This window comes from Lampetra fluviatilis, chromosome 1 (genome assembly GCF_964198595.1).
Source record: "Lampetra fluviatilis chromosome 1, kcLamFluv1.1, whole genome shotgun sequence".
Classification (NCBI taxonomy): Eukaryota; Metazoa; Chordata; class Hyperoartia; order Petromyzontiformes; family Petromyzontidae; genus Lampetra; species Lampetra fluviatilis.
Window position 1 is genome coordinate 2,080,006 of NC_136275.1, and position 13,029 is coordinate 2,093,034.

Here is a 13,029-nt window from a genome sequence, read left to right on the forward strand (position 1 = left end):
CATGCACCGCACGCACACCTGTAACATCTCTAAAGACACACGAGCACATACTATAGAGCAACGACAAAGAAAAATATCCCTGCATATAGCCTTAATATAGTTTGACACGGAGGCTTTCGCAAACCAATATGCATGTGGCATTAAAGCCGCCACCACCCGACACAGCCAATTAGTAAAGTTTGTGACGTAAACAGAACGTGTCAAATCGTGCCCTAGTAACATGTACTCGTCACGAATTGCATGTACTGCTAATTAAAACATGTACTAGTATTGAATTGCCACCTTTTGTTTACGTGACAAACCTTAGGGGCCCGTCCATAAATGACGTCAAGGAATTTTGGACGATTTTTAACGCCCCCCCCCCCCCCTCGTCACACGGCGTCACAAAAAGTCAGACCCCCCCTGAAATATGACGTCACAAAGCTCTGCCCCCCCCCCCACCCCAAAACCATATTTCCATTTTGAAAATAAACATGCTTCAAATCGCTTTAAACTATCGTCATTGTAGTGCGTATTTAATGCGGTGCTGCACTCTGATGTTGTAGGAGTGTTGTTATAACAATTAGTGTTGTTATAACAATTCTATATTTATTAAAAGTTGCGCATTTTGATACGACGTCACATTTCAGCTACTTTTGTCTCCCAAGTGTCCATGTTTACACACTGGACTGGGGTACACATTTGAGGCTGAGTCGACCTAGAGGAGGCCCAAGACCAGTGCAGATATCCTTGACCGATGTTAGCCGTGAGTAGGAATTGAACTCGGGTTTGAAGAGCATCGTGCTAACCGCTACACTACCACTTCCCAATCCTGCTCCGCAATATGGGGGACCTTTGTCTTGATACCATACATAAAACTCACACACACACACACACCTGTAGCACATATAACCCACAGATGTACATATACATTAGTACACTCATCTGCTTATAACACATGCACACGCACCTATACATATGTCACGTAGGTAAAAAATATAATTAAAATTAATAAAAGTAATAATAGAAATAAAATAAAGAATAAAAAAATACATATTTTATTAGTATTAAAACATTTTATTATTAACTATTTTTTTTATTTCTATTATTACTTTTATTAATTTTCATTTAATTTTTTACCTACGTGACTTTACCGCAAAAACCCAAGAGTATGAATCCTTGCAGTCACGAAAGCTTCAAATCTAGAATTATACACACGTCAGCGACATGCATCTATCAAAAACACCGCTGTACGTAAGAAAGACACCTGAGCCGATCGCGATTGCAACGGTGTCATTCGCAATGAATCGCGATCGCAACGAGCTCGTACGTAACGCGCTCGCGTGTACGCGTCCCCCCTGTGCCTTCACGTGGCCCGAGTCCGACGCACGTTCACAATTCATTTGCCCCGTGCGTCGTACGCGTTTTTTCTGCCAGCTGACACGTGCGATGTCACGTGCCGGTGTGCGGCAGGCCGGCCGCAAAGTGGACGTGCTGCCCGTGACATTGTAAGCCACTCAGCTGCCATCTCACAGCGGGGTCTAGTGAAGGCTTGGCGGATCGACGAGCCCGATTCATGAATGCACGCGGCCCTTAACTCACTTGCTGTGTAGGAGCATTCGCTCTTGCCGAAAGGCACGGCATTATGGTACGCCATCTGTGCCAAAGGCAATCCTTTGGAGTTATGGGTAATAAACGGTGATACGTTTATTTGCATTGCAATATGAATCACTCTTTCCTTTTTGCGTTCAGTTACAACGGCAGCCTATCTTTGTTTAATAGGGAAGTGGTCTTCTCTTTGTTTGTGAAGCAAAGCGCCTGGTTAGTACGTTAATAATGAAGAGTGCTGTTAATAATTATGCGGGCCGGTACATAACGCGGATGGGGAAATGTTTTATATTATTTATATACGTTAATAAATTATGTGTATAAATGTTTTAACGCATTCATATGACGTGCGTTTCCAGCAAGACTTGCAAACACGGAGATGCATGTTCATGTGCGGGTTATGGCATGTTTGCTGGTATACATTGTTAATTTAAATAGTTGCTCTTTCGACTTAGCAATATTATGTAAAGTAGTGTTACGGAATGTGTTGTTAATACACGACAGTAGGGGTGTGAGAGCACGTGAATGAACCAATATCGTAGTTGTAAGCTCACAGTACATGCACTCAGTGGTGTGTAGAATAATCCACGTGTTTCCATTTGTATTTGCTGTAGGAAGTGGGGTTCGCATGATCCTCCAGTAGAAGTAGCTACATACACCACAGCGTCAAAACACACCCTTGAATTGCGACAATTCACTGCATCAGCAGGGATAATCGGCATGCACCTCTGGTATAAGCAATGTTGCCAATGTCACCTATGAGAGATAAAATGTATTCGTTTTTTTGTTGCAAAATAATAGGAGGAATATATTCAAGATATCTTTTTATCCCCAAAAACACACTTTAATGGCAGCAGCAGTGCACTCTCAACAAAATGATCTTAAACTAAACTATAAACTTAACATTTTATTTTTATTTTACCAAGTAAAGCCCACTGAGCTATATAGCTCTTTTTCAGAAGCGACCTGGTATCAGCCAGATACTCAAATATAGAAGATAGAACACCTCTTCAAGGTGTTCTATCACCTGCAGCCGAAAGGACCTGCATGCTCGAGGATCAAGGCGGACATTGGGTTGCGATCATCTCTGTTGGCATTTGTAGACCAGTGGCAGAAATTGCACATTGTTATGGCAGGAACCAGTCTTTGCGTTCACTCGAGACAAATTAATTATTTTATTGAACAAGTAGGTATGATGGAGTGAACCGCTAACTGGAATCCACGCCCGCGACTTTCCAATTGAGATTCTTGACGTCTCCGACACGGCGCTAGCGACGAGATCGCTCAGGAGGAAGGTGTCCGTAATTGGTTATGATAATTAAATGTCTCCGCGTGCGGCGATGTGTGGAGTGAAGTGTATCGCCAAGGCGGGCGCTGTTTCACCGTATTTGACCTTGCAGGACCTGCCGTCGGACTGCAGGGCGTAGCCCTCCACGCAACCGCACGTAAATGATCCCGCCGTGTTGCGGCAGATCTGGCCGCACGTCCCGTACAGGCCGCACTCATCGAAGTCTGTCGGGGCACAGAGGAGGGCGGGTGAAATGTGCCGTCGCGGAGAAAAGTTGCGAGTTTTGAAAACTTGCCAAAAGAGATCATGTCGAAGACGCATGCAAATTGAGCCATCAAGACAAATCATTCGGGCTTTGAATCTCAACTTTCTTGAAATGCCATTTTTTTAATGATGGTAACAAAAGAAATAATATAAGAAGCAGTGAGGTATAAAATATACAGAACAAGCTACGACGACTCAAAAAAAGGACCTCGAGAGACGCTCGCAGGGTTGAGGAAGAATTATTCGTCGGAGAAAATGCACCCGACACACACACACACGAGGCCGCTCGACAATCTGAATGTAAATAAGAAGCGACGATAGAGAGAGAGGCGTGCGAGACGTCGGCATTTGTCACATTAGGTAATGGCTCAGATGTGCAAGGCAGCAAAAAAAAAGCAAACTGCATTTGGGGAAATCCGAGGGGAGCAAGCGGGAGCAACATGTCGGCAGAGAATGTGTGCTTCTGAATGCAAATAGGAACCGCGTATGAAATAAGAAAACAGGTGCCTGGGCCACTGAGGGCATTTGTTAAAAAAAAGTGTGATGCTTCAAAAAGAGATGGCTGAGGTGTCTCGTGTAAAGGTTACCTTTGCAGCCCTTTTTATCAGGCATCACTTGCTGGCCGTTCTCACAGTAGCACACCGGGCCTTCTCTCGTTACAGCGCACCTGTGCTGGCATCCCATATCCGTGCATTTCCCCGATAATGCTGTTTCAGACGCAGGGAAAGGGTGGCGGCAAGGGAGTAAAGGCTCAATGTGATCGCATTGTTATTCTCGTTATATCTCTGCCCCGTACAGACAGAAACACGTCTACGCAGGCGAAGGGACGCCAAAAAATAATTTTTCGATCACCTTTACGGCAAACGACACAAACATCCCACGAAAAACATTGGCAATGATACAGAAATGAAGCAATTCCGCCAAGCTAAATTTGCGGAATCTGCTGCCCACTTAGTGGCTAAAAGGCCTGGGCGTGTTTCCCTTTAGCGCGTTGCAATTTGCGAGTCATTGCCGTCCTCTGGTTTCGCTCCAAATGCCTCTGGTGCTTTTTGGCGGATCAGGCGTTGCCCTCTGGGGAGTCTTACCCCAGGCGTCCTCATCCCCCGGCATTTCATTCGACCACGCACAGAAAAGTCAATGGCACACTCCCAATTCAAATACGGGTTTAAATCCCGAGGTTGAAAAACAAACACACTAAAAACGGACAATGGCACCGTTTCTTAATGCCGATACAAACGGAATGATGACCGAGTTAAGAATTCGGTGTTATTTATAGCGCATAATATCACGCAAATAAAAGCTTGGAGAAATAATCACACGAGAAAAATGGCTTTCATATAATTCCCTCATTGATATGTCAAATACGAATTATATGTTGGGAGATCAATGGTATTAGACTTTAATAGGAGCATATAAACCTTTTATATAGACATCTCACCAAGAAATAGCTTTCATGTGAAGGTTATTTCTCAACACTGCATTCTATTAACAATTGGAAAGTTGACGAGCACAACGCAGCTGTCCCGAGAGGTTCACGTGGTTTTGTTATTTTGACAAAGCCAGCCAAGTGCACGCTTGCTCACACGTGCACTTTGCACGAGGTCACTCCCGTGCCCTTTGTGACCCGGGTCACTCTTGCAAATGAGACTGTCCAGGTCTCACGTTCTCTCACACCTGTTAACGCAAAACATAAACTTGAGTATATATACAAATACTGTTTCTTGGAATTTCTCTCACTTGATACAGCTATCGTGCTGTGACGGTTCCACCTGAAGACGGAAGCTTGTGTTGCCTCCGAAACGTCGTGATTTTTATTTTTTATTTTATTTTTATTTTACTTTTATTAATTTAATTTTTTTTACCTACGTGACTTTACGGAAAAAACCTAAGAATATAAACTTGACACTTCATACGGGCAGCATAAAAGGCGAGACACCTGGGCTTGTGATGCTACACGTGTCCTGGTTCCACTTTGCCAGCGACCATGACGACGATGTCATTTTGGATCCCTGCAGCAAATCAAATTGGCAGTGACTCTGTTCAGCATCCCCTGCCGACCGCAGGTGACCATCATCAATTTGTTGATGAAATTACCAAGCCGCCCCGAGGAGACCAGGTTAGACCCTGTTGAACAGATGCACTTGACGCAAACCTTCACTGATGGACTCAACCGACGTGGACCTCTCTCCGTTTGTGTTGCATTGCGATAGGTTCGTGGTACCTTTGAAGCCACTCGAGGTGCTACCATAGACGACTGTGCAATGTTTCAAAAAACACAGCGTATCATTTGATTTTAAATTGTGACTCCAGAGATGCGACAATCCGATTGGATTTAGCTGAGTGGGGTCGTGGACCCATTCCACTCCTACCATTCACCATATTTGTTCACCAAATACAATCGGTTTGGGAATACAAGCAGACGTAGGTAAACCATAGGACCCTAGGTACACGAAGAAGTAACCACGATTGCTCGTACACATCACGTGACCCTGAAGAAATGACGAGTTTAACACGCAGGAGGCTTTCGCGACCAATATTATCCGTAAGAGGTTTTTTGGGTTCGATTGCGTAAATATACATTTGTCGTTAAACCGGCCACCACCCGACACAGCCAATTAGTAAGGTTTGTCACGTAAACAGAACATGCCAATTCCTTACCAGTACAGCACACCACGTGGGTTGGAGAGTAAACCCACAACATTTACAATTCGAGGACGACGTTTCACCAGTAATTACAACCAGCATCATCAGGCGACACAACTATGGCTACTGTGGGTTTACTCTCCAACACACCGGTGTGCTGTACTCGTAACGAATTGACACGTTTTGTTTACCTCACTAATTGGCTGTTGGGTGTTGGTGGCTTTAACGACACATTTATGTTTATGCGATCTAACCCAAACACTTTTATTATGGATATAATTAATACTTCAGAATATACCACTGCCCCCATCTATGTAATTATTTAAGCATTATTGAGACCCTGGGTGGGAGTGTTATTTAATTTGGCAGTCACATAAAGACATATTGCAAGCCCTTTAGCTCTTGTGGGTGATGTCATACTATTATAGTCTGTGAATCACATACGTGAAATGAGTACTACAATTATATATTCCGATTTTTGGCTCTTTCGGTAGTCACATAGAAGGGAAATAATAAAATAATAACATTTTAACAATAAAATCATCACCTGATGATGATTGCCTGTGTTGCAATCGAAACGTCGTGAGAATTTTATTGTTTTATTTTTATTCTTATATCATTTCCCTTCTACGTGACTTTACCGAAAGAACCAAGAATATGAATCCCTGCAGTCACGAAAGCTTTAAATTGATGTATCCATGTTTTTTAAAATCGTTTTTGAAGCTCACCAATTGCACATATCATTACCTGGAAGGTGAATTAACGTGTTTTTGCAATTGGCACGATTACATGTATTTGACCTCCACCAACAGGCAAAGCAGCTGCCAAAAGCGACTTTACTGGAGAGCTCCGCCATAGGCCGATGGCTCCAGAAATGTATTTCAATGCCTCTGCAATGACCTCCCAAAGAGACAAGCCCACAATTGTGAACTCTGCAGACTGAGCGAAAGGCCACACCACGGCAGGTAGCGTGTGGCCACTTTGCAACCGACAGGGTCATGGGGGGGGGCTGTTCTGCACCCCCGCGACTGAACCCGATTCGTATGTGTGGACACCGCTGCTGAGACAGCAAGCAAACGAGACAACAAGAGATGTCTCCTTGCCTATCTTCCCCTCTTATCACCTGCCCAAACTTGAATGAGAATATTTTAAGAATCTATGCTGCTCACATTTTCCCTCTGGGGTCTATGAATTGAGTACAACTTTGTGGGCAAGTCAACACTGGTTGTCCAATGAAAATGCGACGGTCCCAGTGCTGGCTGAAGACAACAAAATACATTTGTACTGCCCCAATGCTCCTTTGAGCACGGATACACTTACTGGACCATGAAGAAAAGGAGATATATTTGTAGTTATATCAATATCAGGCAAAGCATGAATACGAGTGTGCATTATCTTATTCTCTGGATTATAAGATGCCTCGAAAAGTAAAAAAAAAATAACACAAACTTGTGCCCGATCTAAATAAAATTACACAAACCTAGTCACACAAATACCAGATTATAATATGCACTGCCACCTCTTTCTTTAAAATACAGAGGCAAAACAAAATTTGAGCCTTATAATCCAAAGGATATGGTAAATGTAGCTGACACGTAGAATACGATTGTGTGTGCACTCAATTCCGCATTGAAAAAAAGTCAGTTAATATTTTGGGGCACTCTACGCTGTGACATATGACGAGATGTACGATAAAGGAAAACAGTCGTACGATTTATGCAACGCTTAAGTGACATCAGTGCCTTTATCCAAAGTATTGATTTCAGTCACTGCAAGACTCAAATACGTGCCACAACAGAAACATCTCCCAGAAAAGAAATGTATTTTTTGCACTTAATCGTTTACATTTTTACAAATATCAATGACTTAAAACCGTGAGAGTCCGAAAGGCTGCAATTATTTACAACTGACAAAATAATTGTAATCCAGTAGAGTGGAACATTAGATTATGAAATGTCCAACTGGTATGAATGTGCCCGAACGCAATACTATTTTGTGAAACCAGAGCAAGCGCCCTGTTTATTTAGTGGAATGTGTTTATACGCCAGAGACATCTTACCATCCATCCGTACGCATGCATTTTGTTTCTCGCAACATGGATCCCTCTTGCCTTAGGGCCAACACCCAGAGCTTCATTCTACCACTCAACTCCTGCCTGTTCCTCCCAAACTTTGTCCTTCCGTGATTTGTCCAATTTTCTCTCCGATGTATTCATGCTATAGATCCATTTCTGTCGCTCCAACAAGCCTGAGCATTATTGGGGCACTGGTGCTTGCGCGAATATACATGTTACTGGACATCTGCGAAAACTACTGGACATCTGTAAACAAGAGCTTCACAGCTCATCGGATTCTTCCAGTCTAAACAAAAGATTCTGATTCTGATATATGTTCATACAATTGCTACTCTGTTCTGCTATGCAAACAAGAGCCAAGGCTCCCCGACTTTAGCTCGGAGACACATAGCACCATGGCACGGTGCTCAACTCCCGATTGGAAAGTTGAGTTTAAATCCTAGCTGAGGTCGAATGAGCCTTTCACCTCCCGTTGATCAATACAACAAGTACAATTCAGGAGTGGCTGATCCATGGGGAGACTGCTCTTCGCCCTATTAATATATCATTTCTCACAAATTGCTCCGGGCTTCCGACAAAAACGAGTGCCTTCCATTGCTCATTCGAATAGGGCAACAAAAGGCACTTTCTTTTTACATATGAGAAAATCGTATTGGATCATTTGGAGCATACTACTGTTTAAAATGACACTGTCCTCTCCTCCAGCATGTGGACCTGTAGCACCTGGGCTACACGAGTCATATACCTCCGTCATTAATAGCACAGCCCTGACATTGCGAATTTCACAGCGTAAAATGAGTATTCCTGTAAAGGCGCATGATTGCGTCGATGCGCTATTCGCGTGAGATCCATGTAACACCCCCCGGCCAGCCAGGGAGCTCTAGAGGGCCTCTCGGAGGCTATCTGTCCTACTTTTCCACACTGCAGCTATCTTGGATGAGGTGGGAGTAATCACGCTTTACCCCACCGCACACGACCTGCCGATCAAATGACCGGTGCACCAATTTCTACCGCTGAGTGGACGGACGTTGGAGAGGGCGGGCGTTGGGGGGGGGCGGTGGATTTTGAAGATCGGTGTCCACTGGCCACGCCAGGAGGTCAAACCGGTGACCTCTGGACTGCAAGTGTGGTGCACTGGCGGTTACGTGACAGCATCGGCATTAATACTGCAGTGAAATATGCATCGGACAACTCTTTCAATCTCCAGAAATGTAAGGGTTGTTTGCTCTTGTAGCGGGAGTGCCTCATTCCTCTCCAGGGACAGCTGAATGTTGCCCAAGCGATGCAAAAGCAGCAGGACTGTTCTTTCAAATACTTTGGAATTCTTTTACATTTATAGTTGAAGCAACAACGAAAACATGTTTTTCACTTCTGGTTCGCAGCACTGCTTTACTTTGTAAAACTTCTCTCTCTTTCTTATAGTTGTATATATATATGTGTTTTAATTTTTATCCTCCACATTTTACCTAATGCTTTCAAACAAATGAAAAGCACCGTGTAAAGAGAATGCAGAATTATTTTTTATTTATAATGGCAAATCCATTAGGGCAATACTTGTGAAATATTTAATCAATACCATGCATTCAAGCAAAATCAGCACAAGATGTTCATTGGCGAATCTTCCTTACATTTTTTTAAAATACATTTTTCGTCACTTTTGTGTATTATGCGTACAGGTGGTGGATGTTCTTAAGGGAAACGGATGCCTGCTTCACATCCAATTGATTTTGCTCCAATGCCCCTGGTAACCTGAGAGGGGCCAAGGGACGTGGACCCAGATAGAACAGTTGGTTGAGCCTGAGGAGATAGCGACGCACAGATAGGGCGATCCCTCGCCAAACACGGGGTTAGATTCCTGGAAAAGGACCCGTGGTACGTCGGACTTGCCTTCCCGGGCCTGTTCCAGGAACCTAACCCTGTTGTACGGTTGGCCAGGGATCGCTGGATGTGCGCAAATACTCAACACAGAGGAGCGAGAGGAATGTCGGCCTGCGGTTTTGTTGCAGAGAGTTCAGAAGAATTATTGGAAAACCACTGCAATTTAATTAAGGAAATTAAAATCGGGTGACTACCTGGCACCAAATGTTATTTCACCTCAGGGTTCTGCCAGCGCATGTATAAATCTGTGATCTGAAACGAATTAAAAAGGAAATGATCGTTTTCTTGCACCATTTCAATTCCCACTTTAAAATCAAGAACACTGAAAAGGCTTTATAATCTCCCTTGGATTTAAATAATAATTACATTATTTAAACACTCATCTTTCATGTAAACAATGTCATTTGTATTGTATAATTGAGGGGGTAATTAGGTTTCATCAGCACCAGCAGCATCAGCAGCCATGATCGACCCACTGCTGGCAGGCGGATTCTTCAAGTCGTCGACGACACTTCCGCACTAAAGCCGCATCTCATCTGGCTTCTGTACATGCGCGGATCTCATCGCTCCATCTCCAGGTGGGTCGTCCTCGCGGGCGTGTTACCCACTTTGGCTGCCAATCCGTCGTTCGGACCGCCGGTCGTCACCTCTTCACACGAGGAGTCCTGCTCGAACCCGACCGACGTCTCCTTCACATTCAACGCGACGCCTCCAATTTGCCGTTCGTTATCTCATCCGCGTCTTTCCGATTTCTGTTTCTCACTGGAATTCCAAGCATGGCGTTCCTTGTGAACGAGTCGTTTTTATAGGAATCCGATTCCTCAATGGCATAAAAAAAGCATTTCCGCAATACTACTCACTCGTAGGTGGTTGCTTAGCCTCCAAATTGTAACAAAAATCATAAAATCTCCGTGAATAATTCATCCATTCAGTTGTGTCTCCCTATTTTTTTGGACGGAAAAATTATGAAGGCACCATTCGACGATTGAGATTTTATTAAATGGGCTCACTAATTAGTTCCAACAGCTAGACTCTTTGATGATGTTCATATTTATTCCATGCGTCCAGGAACTTGCATTTTCTTCATATCGCAAAGGAACGTTTACTTCTTCAAATTTGACATTTGGTACTTCTATAGTATATCAATCTGCGACACACTAAGAGTTGGAGGCACATCCTTTATTCTGTTCCATATCGTCACAGGGGATTCTGGCTCTCATCAGAAGGTTCCAGACTCTGCCCACGTGTCTCACTGGCAGACTGGGCTGCCGTACCCATAATCCTCCTCTCCGAGCATCCCATGCTACGTACTCTAGTGACTCATTCTATGTCACGACACTTCCTCTGCACAATGGGTGGACTCCGATGAACATGATTTGCATTTGCTTTACAGAGATCTGCCTACACTTCCTCAACTCATTCCAGAAGTCTTTCTCCCCAAGGGACACAGTTTTATCATTTCCACTTTTTAAAAATATAATTGTATCGTTTACCTTCCTTGCATACTCTAAACCATCCCAAAATCTCAGGCTTAAAAGGCATATTATGTGGTCTCGGTGAACTCTTGCCTGGGTCAAATGAAGCAATTGTCTATTACGACAATAATTGGGAACATGTTCGTTTTACACATGAGCTGTGCATGTTGTGAAAGGCCATAGGTGCTGAGTTTGCCTGAAAGATATGTACAACCACGTCCCACCTTATGCAGCGAGCGATAATGAAATGTGTCAAAGCCACCTATCCACCTCCCTCATCGTGCCCACACTTAAAAATCCAATTTCCGAATAAAACAAAGCCCCCAGGTGAACAGGATTTTGGGCTTCATGAAAAACCTTGCCTGAGATTTTAAGAGACACCGACCACAATCCTGTCGGCGCGTTGGGCGGCAAAAACAATTCGCGGGCAGGCGAGTCGTGACAGCTTATTACACAACATGCCGGGCACCGCTCTCCACTGAGAATGTCATCCTCCTCTCGAGCAATGTGACTCACGGCCAGCAAGCCGCTGGCGCCATGTCTCATTTGAAGCCGACTTTGAGTGCCAGTTGAACACAAATTCCAGCAGACACTTTAATGTTCCTGTCAGGGCAGGACCCCATCAGCTGCTTGGACACCGTTACCGCAAAGACAGCTTTTGCACGGGTGCCGTGCCGCACGTCTCTGATGTCAAGCAGATAAATGTTGCGTCTTTAAAAAGAAACCACGAATCAAAGTTAGGAATGTATCATTGCAAGCTTCTGTTTGTGTCCCTCTGTAGTAACACGATGATCAGGCAGGTGGAGGAAGGAGCGCGCGAGTGTTGCCTCCAAGCGCTGTGAGCGTGGCACTCGGCTCTCAGACACTCCGGCATCATCATGGTCCGCTAGACGAGCACGCGCTGGCGAAGCCAGTGGGGGGTGGGGGGGTGTGGGATGGGGTGGCACGTGCCCCTCCAATGATCCGATCGAAATCTCTAATTTCGATCGGATCATTGGGGTTTATTAGTAATAAATCGGCATTTTGCGACCCCCACTGCCACTGTGTAGCATATCATTACGTAACAGGGACTCTATGAGATGATAGGACAATAGTCTGAGTCCATAATTGGCAATTTGTAACGGCAAAGCAGTTATAAGTGACTCAGAATTGTGCGCGGTTTCGTATACAGTCCACGACTTCCCTGAAGGCAAACACCTTCAGCGAGTGCGATGCCGATCACACCACGCGGTTCGAATTCGACCCTTGATCGATGGCTGCGCCATCGCCGCACACGCGTCGAATAAAAAGCAAGGGACAAGTTCTTACTTACTAATAATTCCTTACTTACTAACAACTCCTCTATCATTTCTCATTGCTGAAGGGGTTGTCCCCCCCTACCTGAAAATCCTGGCTCCGCTATTGCGAGCACGCGCTACCACAGAGCAGCAGGCAGTGATGTAGCGATGTAACATGTCATGCAATGGAGATCCTTCCTCGATAGTAATACTTGCAACACCCAGGATGGTACAGTTCCCATGAATTCACAAACATCCCAGTGCCGCTATCACAATAATATTTAACATCTCTGATGACTTCAAAAACCTCTGTTGCGAATCCCGCTTTCCTAAGATGTTGGCAATAAAAATGCATGTGTACATGAATTATATATTGGGCCAAATTTTTTTCCCAGACAGTCCCTGTCACACGCGCAGACATCATTGCCAAAACCCTAAATTTGTATTGATTTCTTTGCAGAGAGGAAGAAAAATAAAAGTATTATCCACGATCTTGTCGGCGACCTAAATTCTGATAATTCATATCACCAATACCACCTTGAC

General features: G+C 44.3%; 1 protein-coding gene across 1 annotated transcript in view; it reads right to left on the reverse strand.

Annotated features, from left to right (window-relative positions):
• The window catches only part of LOC144950339 (prolow-density lipoprotein receptor-related protein 1-like), a 274,971-nt gene that overhangs the window by 152,501 nt on the left and 109,441 nt on the right, over positions 1–13,029 (reverse strand). The window contains exons 5-6 of the mRNA XM_078880487.1: positions 3,727–3,846; positions 2,971–3,099 (exon numbers count right to left, since the gene is read on the reverse strand). Of these exons, the coding sequence (XP_078736613.1) occupies positions 2,971–3,099; positions 3,727–3,846 (249 nt within the window). The remainder of the gene's footprint in view (positions 1–2,970; positions 3,100–3,726; positions 3,847–13,029) is intronic.